Source organism: Epinephelus lanceolatus, chromosome 22 (genome assembly GCF_041903045.1).
Source record: "Epinephelus lanceolatus isolate andai-2023 chromosome 22, ASM4190304v1, whole genome shotgun sequence".
Lineage (NCBI taxonomy): Eukaryota > Metazoa > Chordata > Actinopteri > Perciformes > Serranidae > Epinephelus > Epinephelus lanceolatus.
Window position 1 is genome coordinate 23,365,591 of NC_135755.1, and position 17,532 is coordinate 23,383,122.

At 41.3% G+C, this 17,532-nt stretch overlaps 1 protein-coding gene across 10 annotated transcripts in view; it reads right to left on the reverse strand.

Moving 5' to 3' along the window:
- Positions 1-17,532, reverse strand: part of LOC117246452 (adhesion G protein-coupled receptor L3) — a 322,005-nt gene that overhangs the window by 189,903 nt on the left and 114,570 nt on the right. For all 10 annotated transcript variants that reach the window (XM_078164394.1, XM_033610365.2, XM_033610368.2 and 7 more), the window contains one exon: positions 13,538-13,759. In XM_078164394.1, coding sequence (XP_078020520.1) covers positions 13,538-13,592 — 55 coding nt within the window. In that variant the 5' untranslated portion in view covers positions 13,593-13,759. The remainder of the gene's footprint in view (positions 1-13,537; positions 13,760-17,532) is intronic.

Sequence of the window (17,532 nt, forward strand, 5' to 3'; positions counted from 1 at the left end):
AATAATGAACAATGAAAATAATCATTAGTTGCAGCCCTACTTTCAAAAACTCATGAAAAGTTAGAGGATCATACAGGTTTTGGACAAACAGACTTCTCGGTTGAACTTAAACCTTCCATACAAAGTTTTTCTGACTGCTCATGTTTTCTTGCCGGTCTGACTGGTCTCCGTGATCTCAGCAATTACTTTGTTGAGTTCAACATCATCATCATAACCGATAGAAATAATGGCAAAAACTACAAAAATATGACCCAAGTCATAATAAACCAGACTTATCCTTTAAGCATGGGGTCAAGGGAGTATACTTTAGGGAGTATGTTAAAGCAGGGTATCAGTGATCCATGGCCTAAACTTACGACTCCTCCCATGTCTGACAGCTGTGGTGCGAGACTGAGGCCGAGCAGTGACCCCAAGAGTATTGATACAGTACATCTGCAGAGGAAGCGATGGGAGCCAGTACAGAAGATTTGTGTTTTATTGTGTGGGAGGGCTGGAAAGAAGGAAGATAACGGGGGTAGTATGTGCGTATATCTGTGTGTGCTGTGCATGCCAGTACATAAAATACATAAACTGCAGTGTTTTTTCCATCCAGTGTAAAGCTGGAACTGTAAACTACTTGACCCTGGTGTCCCTCCAAACAAGGAGCTACCATTTCCCCCGCGCTATCCATTCCCCTCTCTCCTTCCTTTTATTTTAATGAGAGCACAATTAGTAAGGAAATGGAACAGCTTCCCAAAGGAGGCTGGATCCTCCACAATGGAAGCCTTCTTTTGTCAATGGCTGTATTGAATTCCCCTACAAGGCCACTGGGCCATATTGAAGGCCATCTCCAGTATCGCCCCACCTCCCCCACACCACCGCATCCACAACCTCTCTATCGCTCACTCCTTCTTCTCTCTTATCCCCAAGGTCTCATGGGCTAATCTGTGCCACAGTATCATTTGATCCCACCCACCCCTTTGCTCCAAATGCAGACTTTACAATACTTCATATTGATTCGCTGAGACAAAATCACCAGTAACTGTGCATGCTTGGTTTATTCAATGACCGAGCTGAGGGAAGAAAGAGCAGGGTCACACACCATCTTGCCCGTAATTGGTTTTTGCTGCATCTGTGGTGAACTTTAGTTTGAAGCAAATGGCATTAGATCTTTAGTATTCTTTGTTTGTGTATGAATACATTAAAATTCACCCTGATAGCTCGAGTGCTGCATAAGAAAGAGAGATCAAAGGGAACAATTACTAATTAATCCTTTACCCCTTTTACTTTTCAATTATTCTCTTTGTTGGTCGAATAAAGGTGGTATCGCTTCACTCCGTCCCCTGAATCGTATTAAGGAAGGCACCTGTATTTCCCTCTGCAGTTCTCTAATGCCCTCAATTGCTCCCAACAACAACAACAACAACAATGCCTTATGCATCGAAAAATACAAGTCTATAAGATTTACAACAACAGAGATTTATCAACAATGTGCAAATGAATGCAGAGAGACTGTTGTTCAGGTGCTGTTACTGTACTGTTAAACACAGTTTTTTAAAAACAATATGCCCTTCATTTGCTTCGCCTGCTATCTAGTTCTAGTGACAGGGTGCAATTAAGCTGACTCTGTCATCAGCGCCAGGGCACGGTGGTCAACGAGGGCAAGTGCGCAACAACAGTCCAAAACGTGTCCAGACAATAAAATGATGGCAAATCCAAAAAAATGCAACAGCAGAAACATGCTGCAAATGAAAAAAATGTGCTGCAGAGAGACAGAGGAAATATATTAACAGCAAACATGATGATGATGCACAGTCAGAAACACACAAACTCCAAAAAACAAATGCGACAGAAAATTGCTGGAAATCAAATCAACACATAAGAAGTCCTTCAGGCTTCTAGGGGGAGCTATGTAAATCTGTTGCCCTGTTGGACTATTGTAAAAGAAGAAGGCCAAATTTTAAAAAGAATGCGTACCTCTTATGTCGTCTCACTCACACACACACACACACACACACACACACACACACACACAAAAACACTTTCTCATCCAGGTCCCCAGGAAGTGCGGCAGGCTTTGATGGCAATTTTTGTAGTGGCCAAACAGTGTAATTACACCTGATATCCTGTGACCCAAAAAGACTTTTTCCCATAGACTACAGTGTGAAAGAGACGTCTGTAAATCAGTGGATGAATATATTTGATAGTTACACAACCCCCACAAAATGAGTTTCACCATCAATTTGGCCCAATAACATTTGGAAAGTCTACAAGAGCCATACCATTGAATCATTTTATCCCCATTCAAGGTAATGCAGCACTAGCCCAGAAGTAGCCAGCGGAAGGTAGCAGTTCGGTCACACTTGGCCATGCTCAGCAACTGTAAGTGTCTAGTGCACCTGCTCCGTGGGCTGCACAGTGCAGAAACACTGCTGATCATCCAGGTTATGTTTTATGCGCCACTGAGCAACCTTCACAGGAATGAATGTGGCCTCGCCTTCAATGCTGTATCCAGGTCACCTTACTTATCCATGCTCTCATTTTGTCTCTCTGTTAAGTCAAAAAATTAAGCAGTGCTCCCCCTAGAGGCCTAGAGAACTTTCTCTGCGTTGAATGGATATGCAGCATTTTTCTGTTGCATTTGTTTTCAGGGTTAGCGTGTTTTAGACTTTGCAGTGTTTCTGTATTTGCAGCGTGTTTGCTGTTAATGTTTTTGAAAAGGCTTTCTGCAGCACATTATTTTCATTAGCAGCATATTTCCATTGCTGTATTTATTTTGGATATTCATATGTATTTTTGAATTGGCATTGTCTCTGAAACTGCAGCACATCTCTCCTCAGGGCAATGTTTTGGACCCTTGTCGGCCACCTTACCAGTGTATTTCATCTGGGACAACAGGAAAAGCATTTCACTGTGTGCTGTTGTGTGGCCATTAAACAACATGTTACATAAGCTGAAGTGGGCAGTTTCCCTTGAAATAAGATCCGTGTGTCTCAATGTCACCGAACAGTGCCAAAAACACGACAACTTGATCAACAGTCAAATGTGAAAGAAGGACAAACAAAGCTAGAGCTAGCTAGCTAGTTAGATTGTAGAGGTGGAAACATGAACTGTCTCTAAAAAAAAAAAAACAATACAAGAGAGAGAGATTCAGCAACATCAATACACAACCAGCTCCGACCTGAAGTCTGTGTGACATTCAGGAAAAAAATATGTTGATAAGGTCATCTTTCCAAGTAACTCTCTTCTCCCTCTGCACTCCTATATATGCGTGTGTGTGTGTGTGTGTGTGTGAGTGTGTGAGAGAGAGAGACAGAGAGAGAGAGAGAGAGAGAGAGAGAGAGATAATGTGTATGACTTGCTGCTCTCCTGCTACCTAGCTGCTTTCCCTCATCACATACCTGCTTTCAACACCATGTACAGTGGAAGTATTTACATTGCATCAACTGTCTCCACAATGTGCAGTTGTATCTTAAAGGGATAGTCTGACATCTTTGGAACTACATTCATTCGCATTTTGGAGGAAATTACATCAGAAAATCTATACATAATCTGTTCAATGTGAAGCTACCACCAGTAGCCAGTTAGCTTAGCTTAGCACAAAGACTGGAGAAAGGGGGAAACCACTTGTTATAATTTTTTTTATCTCATTTCTGGTTTAATATTTGAATAAAAATTAAGGAAATATTTGATTTATTTTAGTCACATTGGTATAATCAAGAAGAAAATATTTTAATGTTATTAACTAGCCTGTGGAATAACTGCAGGTACCAGCCCTCGAAATTAACGTGACTCTTGTCTGACTGCTGAGCGTGGACACTTCCTGTCTGTCATTTCAAATTAAATTCCCACATGGTCCAGTCATATAGGTTTTGATTTATATTGACAAGTCGCAGCTCCTAACAGAGTTCCACGTGTTTTTTTTTTGTTTGTTTTTGTTTTTTTCTGCAACTAAGTGACCAATGAAATCTTGCAGACTAATGACCTTTCTGGACAAGGAACATTTGGTTGGACTATCAGGGGGGCAGCTCTACCCAGATACATGCTGAATCTTCTGACAGGCCGAGATAAACATCCTTAATAGATGTCTTTCCTCACCACATACACAAACACATTAAAAAATCTAAATACCAGGGCATGTTATTAGCAACATGTGGTTTAAAAAGGGGAGATTGTAATCTAAATAATTAGCAAATATGCATATAGTATAGCCTCCAGGCATGTATTATAATCATGTACTGCTGCAGCAATAATTCATCATGTGGGTGGGTGGGGAGGCGCGACAGCCTCTACATGCTTCACTCACACACTGTCATAACCTCACCCATGATTGTGAAAGCCTTATGGCTGAAACAGAGCTTGGGGGGGTAGGGGGTGGCAATCCTACAAAGCTGATACATTTGCATATATAGCACTGTAGTGCCTAACATTCCAACATGTAATCATCTGCCCAGTTTTCACAGCACCGAGCATGTTGTCAAAATGCAAAGATGTCACATATGCAAACATGTATGTGGACGCTTTGGATTGCTTCACAGGCGAGGGATGAGAAGCATATGTTGCTGGTATACATTTCACAGTAGGAAGGAAAAAAGTAATTAATTTCATAAATTGAGTAAAGCATAGGTCGCTGCATTGTCTCTCCGCGTGGTTTCTGTTTGCCCTTCCTGCTCCTCACATTCCGCCCACACCCCAAATTACTGCCTGACCCCTGCTGTTATGCAGTGTGGGAAACCCTGTGGTATTGCACGCCCACCAATTTTGCCCTGTGAGCTGGTCTGCGGGGTTACTAAGCGATTCTCTCTCCTCTCCGCCAGAGACCACAAACACATACGTGCACTGCACGCACGCGCACATTATGCAGCCTAATGTAAACTAACATCCACTGCCACTTGACCTTGCTGTCAATATCTGTCCTCATTAAACACCATTCAGCCAGCTGCAAGTCCACTTTAAATGGCATCATTCAGCGCTTACCAAATTATGCCTGTGCAACCGACCTGAATGAATGGGGAGTCTAATTCATTTATTTGGAAGATATACACAGGTCCTAGCACGGACACCTATAAAACATGCAGGGGTATTTAACCCCACCCTGCCATTCTTAATGTTGCTGTCATTCATTCCTCTTGGGTTGCAAGTTCTGACAGCAATTTGGCAATGTCAAGCAGTCACTACTTGTGCCATGGGCAGCAAAGGCCATTCTTTTATTCCCCATATCAAGCAGGTATTGATTTTTCACTCATTATAGAAGAGCATAAAAAGAGAAGGGGATTTCTGTGCGCGATGCCAAATGCCACACAAAATGTTACTGGGGATAACATGGAAGTGAGAATCGAAGCTGAATACAAAGAAAAGTGGATTTTAAACCCAGTATATTAACTTTAAATACAAATCTAGCAGTCCTATTGAAATAAGGCCGCATGTCCTGACAAAGCGAGACCCACTAAAACTGCTATACAAAAGCAAAAACTAAAAAAAAAAAAAAAAATAGCATTCAGAAAGAAGCTATGAAATAAGCTGGCATCCAAATGACAGCTGTGCAGGCCACCCTTAGGGCAGGTATAAAAACGAAGTAATTTTTTTCCCTAACTGCAACACTATTATGTATTTTCAGGAAGCCTTGTGTGGCTTATGGGAAAGGCATAATCCATTTTCAGGAAAAAGGAGCTGCAAATAAAAAATCTGTTAAAGCATTAAACCTAAGGCATTTTTAAGAATCTCATCAAAACCGTTTTCAAAGCGATCAAACTTTTATGTGAAAGTCAAGGAAGAAAATTATTTAAACTATGCATATTACCAACGATGAATAGCTCTATTGTGAGATTAAAATATCTGGATCTTGAGTCAGATCTCTCCTACTCAGAAGTTTAAACTGTATCTCTATTGTCTAATCATGCCCACACTTAAGACTAAACTGATTTAAGTTTATTATCACGGATGGTGCCGTTTTATCATGCCAGCATAGATCAAGTGCAGTGACTGTGCATCAGGGACGTACTAATGTCAGCGGGCACGAGCTGATGTTTTCCTGCTAGCGCCAGTTTAGTGCTTTTGTGGCCTTGCCTTGACATTTATTGCCCCAGTATGTGCAGTACAGTCCACATTCCAAGCTCCAGTCTGAGGGATGCTGCATTCTCAGGGCCTTATCCAAAGTGAATGAGGCATAGTATCTTGCATAACTGGCACTGGGCTCTAACTAAATAAACATACAAACGAGGCTGGAAACAAGAGTTTGGGAACGGCAGTGTCAGTCCACCACTTTGGTCAAGACTGAAATATCTCAACAACTGTTGGATAGACTGCCTCTTTACAGAGATTCATGGGCCCCAGAGGATGAACCGTAATGACTTTGGAACCCCTGACTTTCCCTCTAACTTCAACATGAGGTTTACATTTGTGGTTTTGAGTGAAATATTGTGACAGCTATTGGATGGATTACCATGAAATTTGGTTCAGGCATTAATGTCCCCTCGGTTCACAGAGCTTCTAGTGCGGCTGTCAAAAAATCTACAGCTATACATTTGGTATATGAACCATTTTGTATTTGTTTTTTTGCATTTTGTCTGACATGATTTAAGGCCACCGTCACACAGATATGATACAGCATCAATTTGTTTCCTCTGTACTGTATATGACATTCACTGTCCTTGTTAGCTCGTACTGATATTGTCTTAGATTTAGGATACTGTAGTATCTTAAGTGTTGTCTCTTCCTGGTTTTAAAGGCGACGTTACAGCAAAGTGATGTTCCGAACTTACCATACTGTTGCAGCTGTTTTTTTATTTGCGTTTACCCACTTAGAAATTATATCCACAATTTCATCGAAATATCAACATTGAGGCATTTAGTTTAGTTTTCTCCTTATCTGTAAGTTCATATACGTAAGTACATTAAACTGTCTTTTTTTCCCTGTTTTTATACACAATTTTTTTATCAGTTCTTTAAAAAGTTGTTGTTTTCATGTGTTGTCTGTTTTAATTATTGACATGTAAAGCACTTTGTAACTCTGTTTTGAAAAGCGCTTTATAAAGATGATCGTGATTATCATCATCATTATTATTATCATCATTATATCCCCCTGCTCTAGTACATGTTGTATGAGCACAATATTTGGCTCCAGGAATGGGACGATATGTGATTTTATCACGGACTGCCATTAAAAATAAATAAATAAATAAATAAAAACTAAAATGATCTGTGAATTCCATTATCGAGTTAATTGTGAATATCGAGATTAGCACCCAAATAGACGGCTGGAAAACCAACAATAAAGAAGATTCTGCAAAAAACAGGCTGCACACACATCAACCTCACTTGATCAAGCAATGGAATATTTCATATTGAAAGATATGATGCCATTGCCTGGTTTGATTTTCACTAAGAAAAAAGATGTCTCTCCTGCCCGGGATTTGTTTCTTAACATAATGTAAAGTTAAGTAATTTCAGTATGTTTTAGTGCCATGAAGCATACTTTAATGACTAATGCAATAATATCATGAATCACAATTATGTTGGAAGGAATAATTGTGACTCAAAATTTTCATATCGCCCCATGCCATGCAAAATGTGAGTAAAATCTAAGCAATTTAGTGGAGATAACGATGCAAATCAAAAGACAAACTTTGTGTTCTCATTTGTAAAATAGATATACATGGTGCATACTGAACACTGACTTAAAGGTTTGTTATGTGGCTGGGCTAAAAACATAAATTTAATCTAACACCTGCCAACACTAAGAACCATAATTTGGACCAATTTGGCACTAAGTGTCTCTAGTCATTTGGAATCAGCTGGTAGTTGCGATCTGAACACAATGCAGGGCACTGCACAAAGTCAATTCTCTCGGCTCACTTCTGGAACTTATGTAGCCTTCCACCACCCACTCATATGACACCTCAAAATACATTAGCCTGTTTTCTTATTGAGAATTTGGCTGCAAACTTCCAACAGTCATTAAACTGTATTTTTTTCTGTTTACTTTCACCAGAGTGAAACAATGTAACTGTAATCGTCCCTTCCTTCACCTTCATAAAACACAGACAGTGTTGAAAGTTATTTTCTTAATCTAATGTCACATTCAAACGCATATATAATTTACCCCAGCGCTGAGGCACTGTATCTGTCTGTACATTATGCCGCCGCAAATGAATGATTGACACCCGCCCACTCCAAAGCCCACTTATTTTCAGTGCTTCAAGAGGCATCTCAGTTGCAACAAAACAGTACATGCCTCAGTGGGCTCTACAAAGAACTTTCTACTGCTTTGAAATAGGAGCTCAAATAAATCATTTGTTTAATTAATTAAGCAAATTAGGCAAATCCAGGGATGCCTTGGCGGATGGAGTCGCTGCCCTGGCACAAGGAGATTAATTAAGTGGATCCATACGGGAACAGTGAGACCGACGTTAGGGTTTAATGCCCTTGTTTGGTTAGATGCAGCTATCCTTGGCGTATTGGTGCTGATACCTCAACGTGAGCAACAGAGGGTGTTTGGAAGGTGCATGTTAGCTTGGATTCAACTTTGTGTACTCTGCAAGGAGTCGTATGGATGAAAGAAGGGGTCTTTCTTTGCCGTTTTTGCAGAAATGCCACTTAACTGACATTGTTTTAAAGCTACAAAAACCTGCAAACACACATATGCCGAACAGATGCGTCAGGCATACATCTGCCCCGCTGTCTCATCCATCCTTCATTACGTACCTATTCCCCCCGGTAGGATGATATCTGCTTCCAGGCTTGATGTATGCACTAGTATCTGACCATGAAAAATATGTGTCAGACTTCACGCTTTCGTCTCTTGGATTGGTCCACGAGCCCATCATCCATTATAGCCGCTATGTCTCCGATTCCATGGGGTGGTATTAAGTGGAATGAATACAAAATCCTTCCTGGAGCATTTTACATGCACAGAAACGCATGATTAATGTGCTACTCAGGCGTGGCCAGAGTGTTTGGGACATTGTTTTTTCATTGTTATTCACTGTTACCAAAACAATGACAAGGGTGCGTTTTACTTATTTTTCAACCCAGTGACAGCATCTGTGATAGAACTTTTTTTATTAATCTTGCAAGACTTTGTAGCCACACACACACACAGGGATCACATACACAAGCGCAGACGCACAACTCCACCCACACATAGCCACAAATCCCCACCGCTCCTTAAGCTGCGTTCTATCATTGACTTTATTTTATCATGCTTGTCCAGAAATATTCCTCATTTTCCTCAGACAAGTGTAAAGTGTCAGACAGTCGGATGCATGTTGACATACAAATAAAGACAAGAAAGGACAGGACGCTGCGCCGCTTCAATTACAGGCTCCTTGATAACACAAAACATGTGTGTGTGTGCATTTTTCTGCAAGCATGTTGTGATTATTATACGTGAAACTTGACATGTGTGTCAGAAAAAGTGCTCTTCATCAGCGCACGTGTGTGTGCATGCCTGTGCCTGTCTGTGTATAGACAAAAGGGACTGTAGTTCCCAAAGTAGGCCAGCATCCCCTGGAGTACACATTTCCAACACTCTCAGGGAGAAACATGCACAATGACATCGTGGTGAATATTCCCACTCAAGCTTCCCCAGCTGCAGAACAATTCACTGGCAACATCTGGCCGGCTCTGCTTATAGCATCGAGGTTGGCTGCTAAATGATTTTTTTTTTAGTCTTCGTAAAACTGCCAAATTATTTACGTGGGATGTCAACTACTTAATCTGGTGTTGCTCAAGTGTGGTTCCTTTAGGGCATATGTAACAGCACCAAAAACCATAGTTAATAAATGGTTTGTCATCTATTCCTGTGGGATCAGTGGGTGATTGATTGCTGTGGTATGAACAAAGCAGAATGATTGATTTGAAGGACTGCGCAGGTGTTTTTGCATGTTTCAGCCCATTTATGATAAATCATGCATGCATTGCTGCCGACCATTTTTCCAAATGGTTCAAACAGCTTTTAAGATTGATGAATGCCTTTTCCGACCCTTTCACACCACACGGACATACGCTAGAAGCAATGGCGGCCTGGAGGGTAGGAAAATGTTGCCAGCAATCCAGAAAACGACGGTATTCTTGGAAAAAGTAACACCGCACTAATGTGAAGCACATTAGAGTCGTGGTAAATGGGCTAAAACGTGCAAAAACACATCTTACTTCCTTTAAATAAACTGGCTGTCACTGGGTGTCTGCGGTGGACACGTTTCAGCTGCATTTCTCAGACGTCCATCTTCTTTAAACCGCCTCACATCCATCGCCCGTGACACTTTCTAATTGGCCGATGCTGGCTGTCCTACAGTTAGTGTTCATCCAGCCAATGGGCCATCGATATGCATCTCTTTAATCCCAAGACAAGCTTAAATGCTTTTTCTTCCAATGGTGTTTGTGGACAATAGATTTCTAGTGAGAAAACAATGTACACTTCCTGAAATAAAATAAAAAAGTCACCAAGTGCAGCTAAAATGCAGCATACATACAGAAGACTCACACAGATGGGTCAAGAGATGCTTACACACTGTGTGATTGACACATCTGTTGTAGGAAGCGTTTCTGAGTCAATGTTAATCAAATGCAAGGTCAAGTGTTGCACGAGTTAGGGTGTTTTAAAACCCGCACCAACCCCGCCTGTTATGAAAGGCAAGCTGCCATGCCCGACCTGCAAGCGTATGTGTTCATCAATAACCCAGCTGACATATATGAACAAACTTGATGGCCTGAGCACAGCAGCGCTGATGATAAAGCTGATAGCTGTGTGAGACACACAGAGAGGAAGACAGCAAAAGGGGAAGAGAAGGTAGGAGGTGGACAGTTGCATAATGTTTCTGTAAATTATTACTAATATACTCAAAACGCTGCTTAGTCATAATGACCCGCCTGTCTGAAACTGGTCATACTTTCAAGCTTACCAAAACTGCCTGAGGGTTGTGGGATGACCCGCACATCACTACAGGAGCAGAGTTAGCAGTGTTTCAGCAGAGGTTCCAATAGGTGTGCCATATCATGTCGATAATAACAGTATATATTTTGATATCAGGAAAAATTTATATTGTGATACTCACGATATTTCGACTTGTTGACATATTGACATCATACAGTTACGCATGGCAACAACAAGCATGGCTGACAGCAAAATTATTAGACTCTGCAGTGGTTCCAAAAAGAGGACTAACTTCAGTAATGTGGAATAAACTGTGGCATCCTGAATGTTTTATCAACAGCCCCGGACTTCTCAGACTCTTTTAGTGAGGTATGGCGGGTTACCCTTCCTGCAGAGGGAACTCATTCAGCGGCTCCTCTGGCAGCAGCACAGCGTCTCTTCCCCTACTGTCTTGCCACGTGCACATAGGAGTCGGTGTCATCAAATGACTAAACCTTGAGTAATGTAAACCTATGTGACGCTTGGGGCTTGACAAAAAAATACATAAATGTGAATATGCAATAGTTCTGGTGTCATAACAGCCTGTCACAGGTTACAGCGTGATGATTAGAGGAGAAGTGGCAGAGCATAAAGGTCCAGGTGAAAAAAAAACAACTCTATGATTTAGGATTTTGCTAAAAGAGAAGGAAATCATGTGATCTATATAAACATATGGCTCCAGAGTACTTTTTTTTGTATCTGTGAACTGTTTAAATGTGTAATTAGTGGTATATTTTATTTTGTTGAACTATTAATATTGTATACAGAATCTGAATCTCACTCTGAGTAACTGTTGTTAGTAAAGAAAAGAGAGATAATTTTTGTTTAGTTTTTACTGAATATTTGAAGGCAAACTGTTAGGTTAACATGTAAAACTTATTACTTGTTTGGCTGCAATACTGTTTTCTTAAATTAAAAACACTATTTTTGATTTTTCATATTATCAAGAATATCGTTATCAAAAAAATAATCTGAAATATCATTAAATTATTTTAGGGCCATATCACCCACCCCTAGGTTCCAGAAGCCGGAGTAGTGTGGACACTAGGCATAAATGTAGCAATAGTTATTTAAACTTAAGCATACTATCATGGATGTTGGTACGACGCAATGTTGGGAGTGCTCAAATCTATTGTTAAATAATATGTAGGTATATAAATGCCTAATTTTTTATTGTCTGCATGTGTTTTTGAATATTTATTCTGCCATCTTGTACTGGAACAGAGGACTACGGAAATAAGCCTCATGGCTTTTTTGAGTATTTCAGTCCTGGACAATTTTCTATCTATCTATCTATCTATCTATCTATCTATCTATCTATCTATCTATCTATCTATCCATCCATCTATCCATCCATCCATCCATCCATGTTAACTGCTTTGTACCCAGTTAGTTAAAACCAAAAACTCACACCTCTGGAGAACACTAACCTGGTGCCTGCAAAAAGTAAATACTTGTTCTCTTTCACGTAATTAAAAACTGATAACATATGTACATGTGTTAAAAAACAAGCACCTGGATATATGGCATTTCTTATTGAAAATTAATTCTGCAGCCTGTGGTCATGATGGTCTGTCATTGGCTGAGCTGCACTAAATCAGCTGCTCCATAATATCTCAACCTCTGGTCGATAGAGCTCTCTATAGAGAGACGCATGACATATTGCTGTCCCCTGACCTCTTCCTATTGAGCATTAAGGCAAAGCTAACGAAGCCGGGTAGCCTGCTTTCATTAGCACTGGATGATGAGCCCAGTTGCCTCCACCCTGTGTAGATATCACAGCACAAAAACAATTCAATTAGCTTCAAATCTCCCATTAATGGTTTTAGCCATATCAAATTAACATTGTTATGGGCTACTGCCCCACTCCCAACACTCCCTACATCTAAACCCTAGTTGATTGTGACCAAGCACCCCATCCGCGACACACACACTTCCACACACACCCACAAACCACCCGACCACCACCACTGATTTCTTTTAATCTGAATTTAAATGACTTAATTTAGTTTGCCTCTGAAACAATTCACAGAAGGCCAAAGGGAAACACTGCAAAACTACGGTGGTTTCCATTTACTGAGATGCGGGAAAAGAGAGTCCTTGCAACTTAATCTTAAGATCTTAATGCGTGAAATGATAAAAGAAGTCGTTTTTTTTTTTTTCTTTACTCCTCTTGCAATTCTCGCTATACTAAACATGCGCCACAAAGCCAAAGCGGTGTTAATGATTCTTTGAAAGTAATTTCAGTTCATTTCCTATTGCCAGGAGAGCAAGACTGAGACTGAGACGGGAGGAAGAGGGACAGATCTAAAAACAGATGTAAAAAAATCAGAGACAAGGAACAGACAAGACAGTGCACATAAGAAAAGTGTAGAAAAAGAAGTTTCAGGGAGTTTAAGGAGGAAAAAAACTGCTAATTAGCAAGAGGCGCTAGATAGACAGAAAACCAGACAGACATAAAGTCAAAGGCTTTTATCGCAGTTGGCTGACAGAATCTGGCGCTTGAGTAGCAAAAGGATGGAATTCTGATACAGCTTCAAACCATGCCACTCACAAAATGCAAGAGGTATGTTTTTATGCCCGCATCTGCTCCACGTAGACACAAACACACACAAACACACACAAGCCCTAATGAGCCAAACTCACCCAGAGCGGCTGGTGCAAAGAGGCTGGCGAGGACTAGCAGGCGTGCGGTCCACATGGCCTCCTCCTCTTACCGCCCGCTGCCGAAGGTCCCAGTTGAGTTCAGTCTTTTGCTGGCAAATGCCCGAATTGGGTGCTTCCTTTATGGCACGGCTCCCTCCACTGCGCCGCTCTTCCCACAAGACCACAAGTCCTGTTGTTCTGGTGCCAGATGCTGTTAATAATCTGTCATAGAAAATAAGAAACATACATGTTAGACGAACAGAAGCCTTTACATGATTGTCTTCTTTGTTCATTTCCAGGGACAATTTGTCTTTTCCAGTAAGAAACACAACAGATGGATGCACCGTGGCTTTATCATTTTTGTGCGCGGTCCTTATGGCATCGTGGGTTTCAAGTTGTCATCACAGTGCAAGTTGCTCAATCTCCAGTCAGCTGAAGTCATACCGGGTGTGATCAAGCAAACACTAAAGGCAGCGCGAACCGCAAAAATGTATTTTCAGATATTATGTTGTTGTTTGCTCATCAATGTGTTAACTCCCCCACCTTACCAGCAAATCACTCCCACAGAGAGATGAGGAGTGAGCGATGAGGCACACGCTGCTTTGGGCTTTGGCGGTGTATGGAGTATACGTCTTCACATGTGCATATGGGCTCCAGACCCCGTGTGTATTCTTGCAAGGCCCGTTGGTAATTGACATAAGAAACGCGGCAGTGTTTCCCCTTTCCTGTGGGCACGAGCCATAACTTCACAGCTTGAGTTGTTGCACCTGTGGATGTGTTTGCACGGTCTAAGAAACGACTACTGTGCTCGCAGGCTTCACTCCAAAATTCCAGTCGACAGAATGGCTAACCAGATCCACTCTGATGGGCTGAATGAGCCAGAGCTGCCCTTGGCTTCCTCTAAAGCTCATGGGAGTGCCATCAGCAGTGAACTCCTGACACTGGATGAAGTCATCGCTAAGCTATTGCTAGTTAACATACAATGAATAACATCAAGTGGAAATTTACGTGGTGTTGGCTTGCAACTGCTGTGAGATCAACACTTAGGATGTGTCGCTATTCACAAAATGGTGCGTGAAAATTTGCAACTCCACATCCCATAAGTCAAGTATGAATTTAGAAAACACTGTTAGATGAGGATAAAAAGATTGTTTCATCTATACTCTGATGAGATATTCAGGATTATCCCCATCAAACCCATATCATGATATTAAGGTTAAGTCAGCTTTAATGATTAGGCAATCCAAACCCCTCTATTATCCACTACTATCACCCATGATCTGCTGCAGAAATATAATCTCAGCAAAACGATACAAGCCCAAGAGTGCACAAATGCCGCCATCCTCTACGCAAGCATTATCCTTTTCACATTAGGCATTCCATACTGCATTTAATATCGCGGGGAGTTAATTCCATTGTGGGATGCCAGGAAATCTGGTTACAAAAGGTCAAAGCGGGAGCGACGCATCAAAGGACAAGGCACTGGGGAAGCTGAGTGACATCAAAATCTCAAATTATACCGACAGTACATTTTGAATACACCTCTATCCTTTCATCAGACTCTCCACGTGCATCCCTGCGTGGAGTTGTGCTCCCCGTGTCAAAGTGACATTCCCCCCATCTCAAAATCTAGCCCTTAATACCCATTCAAAAATCCTAGATTAGAGCAATCAGATTTTTTTTTTGTGGAGCAGATATTAATGGGTTTAAGAGAAGGGCCGGGAGCCTATCATGAATCTCTGCATAAACAGACCATTTGGGCAATATTAAGAGGTTAAAAGGCAGTGTGCTCATCAGCTAAGTCTTGGCAGAAGGCCACAAGTGAACAAAACTAGAGCTTGAACAACTCGGCTGAACCACATTTACTGCGTGTGTGTTTGTGTGTATATATATGTACACACAAGTATGTTGGCAGGTATTTTAAGACATTTAAAAGCAATGTGAGAGAGTACATTTGATCAAAGTTACATCCTTGTGAGTAAACAGCGCTTTTAATAAAATGCTCTGACAGCTGCAGAGGAGCCGAATTAAATATGACATCAAATCAGATGCTGTGACTCCCCTGACAAAAAAATACATTATTGCAGGAGTAATCTCATTCAAATACACTGTCCATGCGGCAAATTGGACCTGAAGCTTATACAGTAGGACTATTTCTTAATTGGAGACACAGACTAAATAGAAGGCACAGGCACAACAGCCAAGAGAGACATTATACAGGACGATGCAGTGCATTTCTACCCTTCTCCACTGGATCTGCAAATGTGTTCTCTCTGACAGAGGTGGGGCTGGGTCACTGAGAGGGTCGAGCCTCCTCCCAGACTAACCCCCACGGAGTGAGAATCAGTGCTGTGTGTATGCTTCTCATACATATCTTGGATACCCTTGGATGGACAGTGCAAGACAAACAGGACGAACGAAACAATGTGAGGGGTACAGCTACGCATAAAAATAATACCATAAGAACGAGCATACATTTGCAATCAGTGGGGACACTCCACAAACAATACATGGTATGGGATCACTCCCAAGGTAAGTCTTCCCAAAACACCAAGAGGTCATTGTATACAATGCCTCAGTAATGGCAGATGACCTCATCAGCAGTTATTCAAAGGTCGTCAATAGCGTTTACATAAGGTTTCCATAGTTTGCAATGTACACCCAGTAGGGATGCACACGATTAGATGTTTAAACAATTAAACGTCTGCCCCCTCGCTAGTCTGCACCAGAAATATTAGTCGGTTAAACCAATTAGTGTTTTATGGACGTACAAGGCCGCTTAACTGTCATGCAGCCGCCCGCCACTAGTGGGGGCTACAGAGCCGTCAGACAGCAGCCCCCCTCCCCGCGGTAATGCTCAAGTCGACTTGGAGTTTTAGGACAGCATGGTGGGAAATTGGAGAGACTTCCTCCTGCAAAACCAGCTCAGTTTGGCAGTAGTCTGATCTCGAAAATGAATTCAGCAGCAATTAATTCTTCTGAAAGTTAATTATAATTTAGATGTTGTTTTATTAACTTTCAAGTGAACTGCTATCATTTTTGTCAGATAATCTGCAAGGTTCAATGTGCCCCACATTTCAGAGGCAATTTATTTATTTCAGATGTTATTTTAGTGGCTAACTTTTGACTGACTTGCCGTCTTGTTCACGTTCATACCGCACGGCGCAAAAAAACACCTAACCCTAACCCAAATCTGACATGGTTGTTGAAGTGATTAAAGGCTTCAAAGGGCTCTTAATGCACACAGTATTTTTTGGGACAATGTTTCAAACACTTCACAATAAATTGTGCTAAATTTTGACTGTTTTCTAAGTGTTTTCCTGTTTTTAGACTAGTCAGCTAGTCTTTATTTAAATTTTCATTTAGTCAACAGGGAAATTAATCGCCAGGAACATCCCTAATGCCCAGCTGTCCTTTCATTTTGTAATACGAGTACTCAAGTGGAGTGTAACTGAGACAGTGCTGCAGCCGGAAGCATTACATTTTTTGCAGCAATAAATGCAAAATAACAGATTTCCCTTTCATGGCAATCACCAACATTAAAATAGCCAAGCAGACAGAAGCGCAGAGTGGGTATTAGATTGATTTCCAAGCTTGATGACAGAACAGAGCACACTTCCTTACAGAAGGGGGTAAGTTTAAAACAAGACCATATGTGCAAGCAAGACCCCTTTTGTCACATGTACCTCCAACAAAAAAAAGCACATTTCTGAATTCATGGCATTCAGCTTTGCCGCAGTATAGTATTATCTCTGCAGCATCTTTGACTGTAAGAGCTTACCATCACTCACATGGTATGATTGTTGGCATATGGAGGTTTTTTTTGCAGGTTTGCACCCAAGGTGTCAAAAACCATGCAGGGAGCAAGTAGCAGGAGATAGAGGCTGTTTTTATGATGGAAGACAATGAGAATTTGTAGCTCCCTGCGTATCGCCACGTGCATGCATCCGAGTGTGTGTGAGACTCAATGCGCCATATCTCACAGCAGAACCGAT